At 47.3% G+C, this 14243-nt stretch overlaps 1 protein-coding gene and 1 long non-coding RNA gene across 3 annotated transcripts; one reads left to right on the top strand and one right to left on the bottom strand.

Moving 5' to 3' along the window:
• Positions 1-338: 338 nt before the first annotated feature.
• LOC114619743 lies at positions 339-14235 on the bottom strand. Its single transcript, XR_003711213.1, has 3 exons — positions 13215-14235; positions 12880-12882; positions 339-351 (listed from the first exon to the last, which is right to left on the bottom strand). It is a non-coding gene; the product is annotated as an uncharacterized LOC114619743 (long non-coding RNA).
• Positions 538-7747, top strand: Fzd5 (frizzled class receptor 5). 2 transcript variants are annotated; one of them, XM_028765652.1, is made up of 2 exons: positions 538-1051; positions 1439-7747. In XM_028765652.1, the coding sequence occupies exon 2, from the start codon at positions 1692-1694 to the stop codon at positions 3447-3449; it is 1758 nt and encodes a 585-aa protein (XP_028621485.1). In that variant the 5' UTR covers positions 538-1051; positions 1439-1691; the 3' UTR covers positions 3450-7747. The 2 variants fall into 2 exon arrangements, with proteins under 2 accessions (XP_028621485.1, XP_028621483.1); XM_028765650.1 differs by having other exon boundaries at positions 538-1158.
• Positions 14236-14243: the final 8 nt, after the last annotated feature.

Below are 14243 nucleotides of genomic sequence, written 5' to 3'. Positions count from 1 at the left end.
CGATTAACTAACACGAGGTTGCTCATTAAGTACTAGCACGTCTGTCACCTAGCACAAGGCAGCTCAGAAGGGGGACAGGTGGCACAAGTGAATTGACCGCTCATCCCTTTAAACAAGCGCCGGACCTCGATAAGGGCACTTAGCTGGAGAGAGGTGGCCTGGTGGAGGCCCTGGAAGCAGGCGTTCAGAGAGCAGAACCTTCAGGAAAGTGAGTACCGTCCTGGTGAACCACCGCAGAGAACTCCAGAAGGACTTGGGGCCAGGTTTCCCGCCCGGGTTCTCTGGGAGGCCTGATTAGCATTGACCCCGCCCTCATAACTTCTCGGTCCACTATTGGTCGACGCTCTTCCGCTGCCCGCTCCGGGCGGGGCCGCGGGGCGCTCGCGGAGAGGCCCGGACCGCAGGGCGGTGGGCGGGGACCCGGAGAGCGAGCCGTGGGACGGCCCAGCTCCGGGCAGGGCGGGAGAGGGCGGGAGGGGGCGGTCCCGGGGCGGGGCCTCCCGGCGGGCATTAGAGGCAGGTGACCCGGGCGGGGCGGGAGAGGGCAGTCAGCCTGCGGCCGAGACTTCTCTTCTGCCGTCGCGCACGGCTCGGAGCTCCCTGGAGGTGGGCGAAAGAGTGCGAGAGCGCGGGGGAGGAGCCGAGCGGGGCGCGTCCCGAGAGCGCCGCCACCGCCCCCCGGAGTCCGCTGGAGCGCGGAGCCCCCTGCAGGGGAGGCGGTGAGCGGCTGGCGGGACGCGGCGGCGGGCGCGGACCATGCAGTCCCCGCCCGGCCAGCGCTGGCTGCTCGCTGTGCTGTGAGGTGGCAGGGTCTCCTCCGGCTGCCGCACCCCTCCGCCTTCCAGCCCAAGTGCTTCCCGGCGCCCTTGCCCTTCGTCCCGGCCCCGGGACGCCGGTGGAAGGCACGGCCTGTCCCTGCCTTGCTCTGCCCGAATCATGCAGGGGGCCCCGAAGGAAGAGAAGGCGACTGACCGGCCCGCGCCACTCGTGGTTGAGGGGCGCCCTGCTCTCTGAAACGCCCTCCACCTGCTGCCATGTGTCGCCGCCACAGGTACCTAGCTTGTCGTTAAACTTTCCCAGCTCTGGCTGGATTCGGAGTCGCGGGACGGAGGAGCCCGGCTGGTTGCAGACATCTGCCGCCCAGTAAGATCCCCAGAGGTGAGAGCCCGCGTCTTCCCAGTTCACCCGGTTTCTCTGCCCCTTTCTCCGGGACTGAGCCCTCTTGGCCCCAGGCACAGCCTGCAGGGCCGGGCCAGAAAAGAGAGGCGGGCGCGGGCAGTGGGGTGGAGGGGGTGGGGGCGTCTGAAGTTTGGTTCCAGAAGGAGGGGAGGAAAGGAGTTAATCTAGAGATTGGAGCCGGTTTACGGAGACCAAGCGGTTGGCGCTCCTCTAAGAGGAGTAGTTGCGATTTTTCTTTTCCCCTACCTTCTCTTTTAAGAGTTCTGTCCTTGGAGTCGGAGCCCTAATCGTCCCTCCAGCCCTATCTGGCGTGGAGCTGAGCGCTGCCGGCGGAGGCAGCGCCTTCCCGAAACAGTTTATCTTTGGACGGATTTCTTTAAGAGAAAAAGAAACCAACAGGTTGCCAGCCCGGGCGTCACACTCAAGACTCCGTAGAGGGAAGCCCGGACCGCAGATTCGTCGGTCAGCGCAGACCCTCTCGGGCAGCGAGAGGCAAAGGGAAGAAGGGGACGATGGCTCGGCCCGACCCGTCCTCGCCGCCCTCGCTTCTGCTGCTGTTGCTAGCGCAGCTGGTGGGCCGGGCAGCGGCCGCCTCCAAGGCCCCGGTGTGCCAGGAAATCACGGTGCCCATGTGCCGCGGCATCGGCTACAACCTGACGCACATGCCCAACCAGTTCAACCATGACACGCAGGACGAGGCAGGCCTGGAGGTGCACCAATTCTGGCCGCTGGTGGAGATCCACTGCTCACCGGACTTGCGCTTCTTCCTGTGCTCCATGTACACGCCCATCTGCTTGCCTGACTACCACAAGCCGCTACCACCGTGCCGCTCCGTGTGCGAGCGCGCCAAGGCCGGCTGCTCGCCGCTCATGCGCCAGTACGGCTTCGCCTGGCCCGAGCGCATGAGCTGCGACCGCCTCCCTGTGCTGGGGGGCGACGCCGAGGTGCTGTGCATGGATTATAACCGAAGCGAAGCCACCACCCCGTCCCCTAAGTCCTTCCCGGCCAAACCTACATTCCCAGGACCACCAGGGGCGCCATCTTCCAGGGGCGAGTGCCCCTCGGGAGGCCCATCTGTGTGCACGTGCCGCGAGCCCTTCGTGCCCATCCTGAAGGAGTCACACCCACTCTACAACAAGGTGCGCACCGGCCAAGTGCCCAACTGCGCGGTGCCCTGCTACCAGCCGTCCTTCAGCCCGGATGAGCGCACGTTCGCCACCTTCTGGATTGGCCTGTGGTCTGTGCTGTGCTTCATCTCCACGTCCACCACCGTTGCCACCTTCCTCATTGACATGGAACGATTCCGCTACCCTGAGCGCCCCATCATCTTCCTGTCTGCGTGCTACCTGTGCGTGTCACTGGGATTCTTGGTGCGCCTGGTCGTGGGCCACGCCAGCGTCGCCTGCAGCCGTGAGCACAGCCACATTCACTATGAGACTACTGGTCCTGCGCTGTGCACGGTTGTCTTCCTCTTAGTCTACTTCTTTGGCATGGCCAGCTCCATCTGGTGGGTCATCCTGTCTCTCACCTGGTTCTTGGCGGCTGGCATGAAGTGGGGCAATGAAGCCATCGCAGGCTATGCACAGTACTTCCACCTTGCTGCCTGGCTCATCCCCAGTGTCAAGTCCATCACGGCGCTGGCACTGAGCTCTGTGGACGGGGACCCAGTGGCTGGCATCTGCTATGTGGGCAACCAAAACCTTAACTCGCTACGAGGCTTTGTCTTGGGCCCACTGGTGCTGTACCTGTTGGTGGGCACGCTCTTCCTTCTGGCAGGCTTCGTGTCACTTTTCCGCATCCGGAGTGTCATCAAGCAGGGTGGCACTAAGACGGACAAGCTGGAGAAGCTCATGATTCGCATCGGCATCTTCACCCTGCTCTACACGGTGCCAGCCAGCATCGTGGTGGCCTGCTATCTGTATGAGCAGCACTACCGGGAGAGCTGGGAGGCTGCCCTCACCTGCGCGTGTCCGGGACCGGACGCCGGCCAGCCACGCGCCAAACCCGAGTACTGGGTGCTCATGCTCAAGTACTTCATGTGCCTGGTGGTGGGCATCACGTCGGGAGTCTGGATCTGGTCCGGCAAGACCCTGGAGTCTTGGCGGCGCTTCACCAGCCGCTGCTGCTGCAGCTCTCGGCGGGGCCACAAGAGCGGTGGCGCTATGGCCGCAGGAGACTATGCAGAGGCCAGCGCCGCACTCACCGGCAGGACCGGGCCTCCTGGCCCCGCCGCCGCATACCACAAGCAAGTGTCCCTGTCGCACGTATAGGAAGGCCTAGAGGCTGAGGCCCAGGGACAGTGCTGGAAGTTGGAGGGAGTTGTTTCGCTTGGTAGCTTTGTGAAGGCCACTTCCGTTTACCTTCTTGGTGCTGATGCCCCCTCCCTGAGCAGTTCGGAGAGGAAAAAGGGGGGCAGTTTCAAGAAATTACCTGTCCCCAGTCTTCTACCAGGAGACTCGGCTCGCAGTGCAGTGGGTTAAGTGTATTCTAGTTTGCATTTCTTACTGCTTTCTTTAGAAGTACCTTGTTTTTAATTTATATGTATTTTAAGTTTTAAATTTGTTGCATTTTGGCAACAAAATTTACCTTTGCTTTGGGGGCTTCATAATCCTCAAACTGGCATTGTAATGAGGTTACTGTTGGTTCAGGTTTTTTTGGACTGTGGTCTAAATTAGGAAAATATATTTCCTATACGTGTCTTTTTTTGTTTTTGTTAATTTTTTTCTTTTTTTATAAATGTGAACAGTGAAAGGCTGCTGTGACTGGGAAGATGTGGAGTGTTTTCTTTTAGGTAGTTTCTTCCTACAGTGCTTAAAATGTCCAGGACACTTAGAGGCTAGAGGCCATCTGCTACTTCTGTGTCCAGCCCCCTCAAGTCCTCTGCGAGAGTAGACTATGATGTGGTTAGGACCATCCCCCAAATGACAAGGTTAGCGAGTTGGGAAGTTTGTGAGCCTCCTTAACCTGGCTCTTTTCGGCCGAGCTGCCGCGGTCATTCTCATCCCTAATAGAGCTGGCGGTCCTTCGTGTTTTGAATAAGTTAGAGGTGGCATTCTAGAGCGGACACATAAACATTTGCCATACAGCCTGAGGGGTGGGGATTGGTTGAATGTGAATTCTGAGCTGGTGAGCTTTCTGCCAGAGAGGGAGTGGGTGGTTCTTAATAAGCTCCAGTGATTCCTCTTTTTTTTTTTTTTTTTTTTTTTTTGAGAATAAAAAATCTTGTGCTACAAATTTCAGTAAAAGTAAATCCACTCCCTTTTTCTGGAAGTAGTTAGGAATCCTTGCTAAAGGGGGCTCTCTTTTAGATTAAAGGAGAAAAAACGGATATGCTTCCAGTAATTAAAGTAAATTCCCATTGCTTCGCATCGGCTGCTCCCAGCCTACCTCCTTTATCATGTTAAACAGTCCTTCTTGCTTTTCTTATTCCTCCTGGTGGAGAGCGGTGATTAGGAACCACACCCACCCACCAATGAAGTGCCGAGACTGGGGGAGGGAGGCTAGTTACCTGGGAACAAACATTGGGAGGGGGGGGGGAGGGGGGGGAAACAAGTGTCCCTGAACTCAGTGCAAGTTTAAAGCCAGATATTCCCCCAAAGTAGCTACAGCATGTAGCCTAGTAGCCTGAAAACAAACAAGACTCCTAACTTAAGCTTTGTAATATGGGGGCAGTGTAAAGCTACTGCAGGAGGGACCTGGTTTCTTTTCCTCCTCTTTTGAGAGAGCCTGTATAGTGATCGACACTTCCCTCACAGTCTCTCTGCCATTAGAAGAGTCTGTTTGCTTTCCTAATCTGTTTAACTATTCATTCACTAAGAGTGTGGGGCCTTTACTGGGAAAGAAATGGCAGAGCGTCAGCCAGCAAATACCAGTGACCAACGCAGAGTGGGAACTGAATTTAGGGAGCTGAAATGGCCAAGCAACTGGAACTTCACAAAGCTTTCCTAGAAAACCAGCTGGAGCCTAGGCATCCTGATTGTCATTTGCAGCAGCTGGGGGTGGGAGGCTAGAGGGAGTTAAGCCTGAGACTGTTTTATGTCCCCAGGTACTGAGTGGAGAAATTTGTAGTTCCCATTGGGAATTTAAGCACTCAGGGGGTGTTCACATCTGTAAAATACCCTGCCCTTGCTCACTTGAATCAGAATTTCAGTGGCTTCCACAAGACCTTGTACACCTAGAAGCAGAGCTCTGTGAACGTCTTCCTCCTGAAGCCTCTTCCGAGAACCTCAATACACTCCCTGGCTCAGCACCACTTCTGTTTTTCAAATGAGGTCCTTTCTTATCACCTTGACCTCTTGCCTTGTTTAGCATAGTCTTCCCAGAATCTTGCGGCAGGCCCCCCCCTTCCCACCCCCCACCCCCAGTCAGCTGTGCATAGTTTGGATTGTTCCCTCCTCACAAAGAAAATTGAAAATTGTGGCAGAATCTGGAAAAGACAGTGCAGTGTATCTAAAAGTTGTGGGATGAAGCGGATGAGAGTGATTTAATTCAGTTTTTAGAATAATTTTTTTTCCATCCAAGCAACATGCCAAAGCTCTAAAGAGATAATGATTAATACCCTCTGAAAATAGGGCAGTTTAAAGGATGCAATGCCAGAGTGGGGGGCTGTGTAGGGAATGCCTTTAGAAGGAGCTTCAGAAGCCTCTGGTTTTCTGTTCTCTATGTTCCCCCTTTCCTCTCCTATACTCTTAGACAAAGAAAGCACACCTGCTTCACTGAAGCCAACAGGAGTTTCTGGCCAGCCCTAGGGGAGGGAAGAGGGAAGAGGGAAGCTGCCTTCGGACGGCTACTCCCTCTTTCCACCACACCTTTTCCTCCACTTTGCATATCTGAACCAATAACAAATGAAATGAAAAGCCGTGAGGTAGATCAGCTACTTCTGCACTGCCAGCTTTGTGTAGCTGAGAGGACTTGGGGGTGGTTTCAGGGCCAAGGCACATGCCTTGGGCCACCCCACTCACCTCTTTAAGCACTGAGATGCCTCGCAGATTAGAGGGTGGGGGTTTAGATAGTCTAAAGAAACAGGACCTCAACGACTCCGATGGCCAGATATTAGGAAGGTTTGGCTTTTTTAAATTTAACTTTATATTATCCCCCCACACACACATTTTGAAGTTGTCTGAGTTGGATGAAAATCATTTTTCTTGGTGCCTTATTGGTTTATTCTTGCAATCCTTTTGTCATTGTTTCCTGTGATCATTACCAGTGACCAGGGCCTGTGTGTGTGTGTGTGTGTGCATGTGTGTGCTTGTCTTGCGTGCACTTGTGCGCATGTACAAGCTTAAATAATGTGCCGATGGCACTGGTTCTAAGTTGGTATTCATTAGGCTGTTCCCTCCTGGGCTAGGGCAGCACTAATCTTGACACCGGCTGCCAGGAGAAAACATCATGGATCATACACTGAACCTTAATAACAGCATCCGTGACCTGCACTGGCGAGTGTAGAATGGGAACCCCAGAGCTAGGAAGCACAGTTGTATATTTTAATGAACTGCTACCCCTGCTAAGGAAGCTTCTTTCACTTTTGTGCTCTACAGAAAGACCAAGGGGGGTAGGAGGGACAAAGCTTTGAATAAGTGCTTTCTAACACTGGCAAACAGGACTGAGCACATCACAAATCTAGGCAGGTGTGAGGTACAGTGGCTAAGAATTGCCTGCTGCCTCTCTGTGCCCTTTCTTGTCTCCAAAGTCCAATCAAATGATCCTAGGAAAGAAATAGCTTGGCTTGGGGAGGACAGCTCAGAAAGAAAACCTAACAAGACATTAAAGAAGGGTGAAGGGTAGGGAGGATGTAAGTGACCTGTTTCAGACTCTCAGAGCCTTCTGGTAGCATGGTGACAACTGCAGGATTTATTTCATCCAGGAAAATGTCTGTCTGTGGTACATCATTTTAAGAGAATATTAATTCATGTTGTTACAAACTATGTATAGTATGTATGTTTTGTGGGTGTGTATATACATAATATATATTATATATATATATATATATGAGAGAGAGATTTAGTGACTTTTGATACGGGTTGGTGCAGATGAATTTATTACTGAGCCAAATGAGGCACATACCAAGTCAGTAGCTGGAGTCCAGGGCATTCAGTGCTGTGCATGATTTGTGAACATACATAGTGCCTACCCCATGCAGTAAGTATCATTGCTGTCATGCCAAATCCAGCACTCACAACTCAGAACCAGCAATAGTTTATTTGTAGACAATCAGCTTGAATCTATAGATTATGACTGGCAAATGATTATAATTCTAAACCCATAACACTTGCAAAAGGAAACCCAGAGTATCTTGAAGAGACGTTTGGTTTGGTTTTGTGCCTGGGAGTCAGTACAACAGCAATTGTATGTGGTTATGTTAGTCTCAAGATCCTTAACTTGTTGACCTTATTACTTTGGAAATTTTTTGTATTATATTTGTGGGAAGGTAAAATAATGGTTTTAAGATTTTTATCAAATATGGAGATTAGTTATTTATGAAAAAACAAAGAAATGTCTATTTTTATTTCTTTGTTCCCAGTTAATGTAGATAACTTTTTAAAATGCATTAAAGCAATGGTGAAGAAAACAAAATGATGGCGTTGAGTCTTTCCTGTTTATGGAGAAATTCTTTGGTTTCCAAGAGTAACAGCGATTCAGATTTACAGCACGATCACCACATGCCTCAGATGTCCTTCAAGTATAAGCAACTGGATTTTCATCAGGAAAATTGATCAAATTCCAATTGCAAGAGCAACTACATATGACACAGTTTCCTTGTCTGTGATCCCTGGGTTTCTTCTGCCCGTGCTGGGCTTGCTTCTTTATTCACTTGAAGTAAATGGAGTTCCATGGAATCAGGGATGTGTCCCAGTTATGTTTTGTTTGATGGGTATGTGTGCATGGTGTGTGTTCTGTATATCTAGGTGAGGAGCAGGGACTCCCAACACAGCTTATCCTTCAGACTTGGAGCTCTGGTAAGTTCAAATAGGCATTAAGCTCAAATAACTTTAAATGAGGAGCTGAGAGAGGACGGGATTTCATTGAGAATGGCATCCTGTTTCCCATACCCTCCCCTGGGTAATTTGGATGTCAGAATGTTTATTGCCTTCTAAGGTAACCAGTATCTCATTTTGGTGTTCTCCAGAGATAGTCTCAGGCATTGTGGGAAAATGTGAGAGAATGATGGGTACTTAAGGTTTTAAAATGTATAGGGCAGAAGTATAATAATGACTGTGTAATTCAGTGTCAATAGGATTGCTATGGACTTCAGGGTGGGGTGGTGGGAGTGTGGGGGGAAGAAGTCTAAGAAAGAGCGACCACAATTCACATGTACAGGAACTCTAGTCAGGATGCCCCCACTGTTCTCCCGGGTCACCATTCACCCAGTTGGAGAAAGGGTGCAAAGGGGGAGTCAGAAACTAGAGCAGAGTTGAACCCTTATATGTTGAAGAGGTGGGTCCTCCAGATCACTGGCAATAAGACTCCCTCCTTTAAATGACTAGACCAGAGGTTTTAGTTTGTAAAGATGGAAACCATGCTGAGAAGAATGGCTGTATGAAGGGACTGAAGAAGATACAGGTTGGGTGTTGGTTCGAATCCCAGCGCTGCCTTTTATGGGCCCTGAGCTAGGATACTCAATCTGTTAGTATTTAAATTTATCATTTGTGTCACATAAGTGAGTCAGATTTATCATTTGTGAAAAGAAGAATAGTACTTATGTTCAGTGGTTCTGAATATTTGAATGGTTAAGTCTAGGAGATTTTAATGGGAAGTTAGGCTATTCCTGGTGTGTGGTGGAGAGGGCCGCTTTCACGGGCTGTCTGCATAAGAATCAACTCGGGCTCTGCCTGGGAAATGCATTCCAGTCTCAGACCCAGGAATGTGAGATTTAGTTGGCCCTGGGACTTTAGTGGATTTTGGTTTTTTGTTGGTTTGTTTTTGTTTTTTATTTTTATTAAAAGGTATTTAAACTTGGGAAAATTTCTCCCCATTTAAAAAAAAATTGCCTGGATAATTAAGAGTTTTTGTTTTCCCCTTACCCATTTTCCCAATGCTAATAATTGTTCATTGTTTTGTTTTGTTTTGTTTTGAGACAGGGTCTCTGTAGCTCTTTCTGTTTTGGAACTATGGCCTGGAACCTAAGAGATCCACCAGCCTCTGCCCCCCAGAGTGCTGGGATCAGAGTTGTGTTAAGTCTTAACCATGTTAAAAAGTCGATGGGAACTCTAAACTTCATCAGATTTCCCACTAATATTCTGGAGTCCAGAGTTCATGATGCTATATTGCATTCAAAGAAAGCTCATTGTTCCTGGACAAGCTGCTGGGAGGTGACTTGATGACCCTATCTTGAGAACTACTGGGACATTTAAAGGATTGCACTAAGTCAAAGTAGTGGAATTGCTAAGCACTGCTGAGCTGGAAGCAGCTGTTACGGGACCGTGTGGGCTGGCACAGGTGAGCTAAGGAGCCTGTTAGCTTAGCCAGTAAGCCATAGAAAGCCTGCATTTCTTTGAACCTGGCATCAGTGGAGGGCTTTTTATATAGTAACCAGCATGAAGAGTGTCATGTTGGGCATTAGTCAAAAAGATTACAGGTGACAAAACTGGGATGGTTTATTGCACCGGGCCTCCAGGCCTTGAGCCCTGAAAACTGGGAGGGGAAAATGGGGGCACACTGAATGTCAGCCTTTGGAGGAATTAGTTCTACTAGAGACTAACCATTGGAATTACAGGTGGTCTGTAGACTTGAAGGGTAAGGAGATGAAACAGCAGGAATGTTTTCAAGCGATCATACTCTCCTGGGTATCCTTTGAAGTCCTCAGAAACATCGTATTTGGTATCTTGACGTGGCTCTTAAGTTCTGGAATTCCCACTGAATTTCCTTGATCACACTGAAACTGCCCAGTTTTTATAGCAGTTCTAAGGCTAGGTGTTTTTTTTAAAAAAACTTTTAAAGATCATCTGAACTTTTCCCTTTTAAAAGAATGTTAACTTTTCACTAGATTTAGGATTCTGCTTCTATACAATGTAACAGCCCCAATGGTCCTTCATGCACACTTAAGATCTCAAGCCACAGGGTGGGATTCCTAAAAGTTTATTTCAAAGCAAGTACATGTTCTCTTACTGGCAAACCCACTTAAAATGGTTGAGTGGAAAGAGCCCATGAAACCAATGTTGCTCTTATGCACTAGGGGAAACAGCCCTATTCTATCCTTTGTGACATTTGCTGGCAGAGTCAGGACTCCAGGTAAGTTAAGTGGCTGGTAGTTAAATTAGAAATAATCCTGCACTGGATTTAAAGTGATGGATGCTAGGCTCAGTCTGCACAGAAACTAGTCCTTTACCTTGTGATATTTCTGTGCTCAGAGCTTTCTTTCCAAATAGTACTGTGTTAAGAATGCAGCTTCTGGGTGAAGGGGCAGGCAGGCAAACCAGTCATTTTAAAGGGGGCTGAAGTTGGGTTGTGAAAGGTTTTATTTAGCTAGCCTGCATAGCTTATGAAAACACTGCCTACCTGATACCTTTGTTGTTAATACTGATGGATGTCTTTGAATCAGGGAATACTGTATTTAGGGATATAAGAAACTAAGCTGAGCTGTCATAAAACCAAAAGTTTGTGTTGTTGAATTAAAACAAAACAAAACAGGAAATGTGAAAGGGTGGTCTGGGTTGGAATCTGATACAAAGAAATCTAGCAGTGAACAGGGAGAGAATTACTAAGCAGCTGCCAGTTTTCACTCTGCAAAAATGGTAGTTATACTGGGATCAAACATGCACTTCAGATTTTTGTCTTTTTTGTATAATGAAATTGTCATACACCATTTAGAACTCTGAGGTCAGTGTGGTGGCACAGGCCTTTAAACTCAGCAATCTGGAGGCAGAGGCAGAAGTTCTGAGTCCAAGGCCAGCCTGGTCTACTTAAAGAGAGTTCCAGGTCAGTAAGACCTGCATAGTGGGACACTGTCCCAAAACATACAGATCTTAAAAAGTTGAATTCTAGAGGTTAAAAACAAAAACCAAACAGACCACCACCAATGTACCCTCTAAAACACAAAATCAGAAATTGTTGAGTCCAGGCAGATATTTCTTTTTGTAATCTTTTGAAAGTACATAACTCTGAGAAGATCTAGTTAGCACCCTACTGGTGATTAGGTCCCCATGCTTCATTTTCAGAGACCTACTCATCTTAGGTGACATTTACATTCTCAGTTGATCCAATTTCCCATTTATCAAAATGATTCATATCCTAGAGTCAGGGTTGAGGAAGGAAAAACAATTCTTAGTGATGTTCATGACGCCATCTTAGCCAAAGTTGCAGATTCCTGTCCTTAGTCCCTCTTACAGATCAACATCTGACTACTCAGTGTTTCCACATATAAAATGTAAGTCCTTTAAAAATGATTAACTTGTGTACATGTGTGTTTGTGCCTGATGTCAGAAGCATGTCAGACTTCCTGGACGTGGCAGCCATTAGGTGCTTGTAGGTATTGGGAATTGATCTCAGGTTCTCTACAAGACCAACACTTGCTCTTAACTGTTTAGTCATCTCTCTAGCTGCAAGGTGCAAATACTCTTGTGACTTACGACAGGTTTTCCCTTCCTAAATTGTCAGTTCAATTATCCTACGTCAAGAACAAAGCGATCCATCGCCAAAAGATCTAAGTTCACATATCGGAAAAAAATAAATATGTAGCATGTGCAGGGTTTAGCAACAGTAGCTGAAGCCGAGTGGCTTTTCAGGAACCTCACTGGGGAGCAGAGTTGGGGGTGAAGCTGTGGGAGGTATATTCAAGATTTCCAGACCCGCCCAGGATACAAATTAAGAGTCCCTGTCTCAAACCAAAACCCAAACCCTTAAGTTGATTGGGTTTATTCCCACCTGCAATGCAAACCTGAGACAAGTTAAGCTTCATGCAACATGTTTTAAGCAACCCTAATTCAACCCCCCTAGTTCTGCTTTACTCCCTGGAACATGTTCTAATTTGATACCATTCTAGCCACTTTCTCTTCGGTGTTACATCTATAATTTCATCATCTATTGTGATTCTTCCTGATCACAACAACGGACTACTCAAAGGAGCTATCTATGTACTGCATGATGTCACTAAATACTGTGGCCAAACAGAACCCTAGTATGATACACTATCTTCAGGTAACACATTCCTAAGCCAGTGGTTCCCAACTTGTGGGTTGCGATTCCTTTTGGAGTAGGGGTAGGGGGTGGAACCACCCTTTCACAGGGGTTGTACATATCAGCTATCATGGATATCAGATATCTTCATAACAATTCGTATGTTTGCAAATATAGTCATGAAATACCAACAAAAATAACTTAGTGGTCAGGGATCAGCACAACATAAGGACTGTATTAAAGGGTCACAGTATTGGGAAGGCCGAGGACCAACCACAATTATTACTCCTGAACTAGTGGCATGAATCAAAACAGCTTGGTTAGTAGTAAGAGCCTTCATGACCAAGGTAAACACAAGTTCTAGAGAGATAGTGCCCTGTGGACAGAGAAGTGGTACAAACACACTAGGCATATTTTAATTAAAATAGAATTTATTAGCTTTTCTTTTAATATAAACATGAGAAAGAAAAAAACACGTTAAGTTGTAGCATTCTTTTCAAAATAAAACTGCAATCTGATACTTGAATCTCGAAGCTCTGAACTCCATAAACAATGTTTTTTGAGGTGGTAGATTGTAATATTTCATACATCCTTCTTTAACACTTATGTCTGTCCTTTAAAAATGATGAGCCTGGCAGCACATACAAGCATATGAAGCATTGCAGCCTCAAGAGAAAGTATTCTTGGCCCACAAAAAGTCTTGTTTTCAGGTAAGATTTCCAAGGTTAGATGTGAGAATAGAATGCACATAGTTGTAGGATGCAAATCTTTTATTATTTCCGATTTAGCCGCTGCTGCCATCACTTCCCTGTCTCTTTGCTCCCTGCTGTTTAATGCCTGTGCGTAGGGCTGCAAGGATGCAGTTTGGGAGAGACCTGCATCCAGGAGAGCATGCAGGGTAGTTTTTTAATTGCTCATTTCACTGGCTGTTTGAGGATCTGGTTCCTTTTGATTTGTTGCATGGGAGTTAACACTGCTTTTCATAGCCTCCCTTAACTGAGTGTAAAGACACTTAGGTGATCAAAGCAGTTAGAGCCCAGCCTGGCAAAGAACTACTTGAAAACAGGAGTGCTTCCATGGAAAGACAAGCAGCTCCCAAATCTCCATGCAGTGGTAAGTAAGCTCTGATGCCTGTAGAATTATAAAAATGCTACAAAACTAATGAAACATTATTTAAAAGTTTTAAGTTACCTTTCTTTTCAACTTAATTCTCCAAATTTGGAATATTTTTGGTTTATGTTTACAATCTTTGAGAAACAAAAAAAATTAGCTTAATTATTTCAAATTGGTAAAATTAAAACTTTCAAATGATGTTCTGTGAAGTGTGTAACTTTTATGCTTCTGTTGTAGTGTCTCCAGAGACCCCGCAGGACAGTAAGTGCGAAGTAGTCACTAATTTTGGGGACACCTTGTATTTTTACTATTTGATCATGATCACTGAACTGCTATGTTGTTTGGCATTATGAAAACATCTTTTAATTCACTTGTTTAACACATAAGAAAAATAATCAGAAAACGAGAAGCACCATTAACAGTTCACAGGAAATGCAGCGTGGACAAACAGAAGTAGTCAACAGCGGATACTTTCTCTTTATGGCTCCAAACATACTAAAATGCTAGCAAGCAGTGCTTGCAAACAGTGTGAATGGCAGATGTTTCCCAGCAGCTTTCTGGTAATTTAAACTGATTGCCAATAATGACTAGCAGCTTTGATGACACAGTGGGAGAACCTTTAATACCTAATGATGCTACAATCTGCTCCTAGGTGGTTTCATGAGTGTTAAGAATCCCATGTTTGGGGCTGAGAAGTGTAGCTCAGTGGTCAAATGCTCACCAAGCACATGCTAGGTCTTCGGTTTGATTCCCAGCACCACAAAAATGGGGAAGGATTCTCATGTTTTAATGGTAATACTGAAATGCATCAATTCTAAAAGCATATGCAGCAGTTGGGT

Source organism: Grammomys surdaster, unplaced genomic scaffold, assembly GCF_004785775.1.
Source record: "Grammomys surdaster isolate TR1022 unplaced genomic scaffold, NIH_TR_1.0 165, whole genome shotgun sequence".
In the NCBI taxonomy this organism is placed as follows: domain Eukaryota; kingdom Metazoa; phylum Chordata; class Mammalia; order Rodentia; family Muridae; genus Grammomys; species Grammomys surdaster.
Note: the sequence above shows the minus strand (reverse complement) of the source record. Positions and strands in the feature narration are given on the sequence as shown.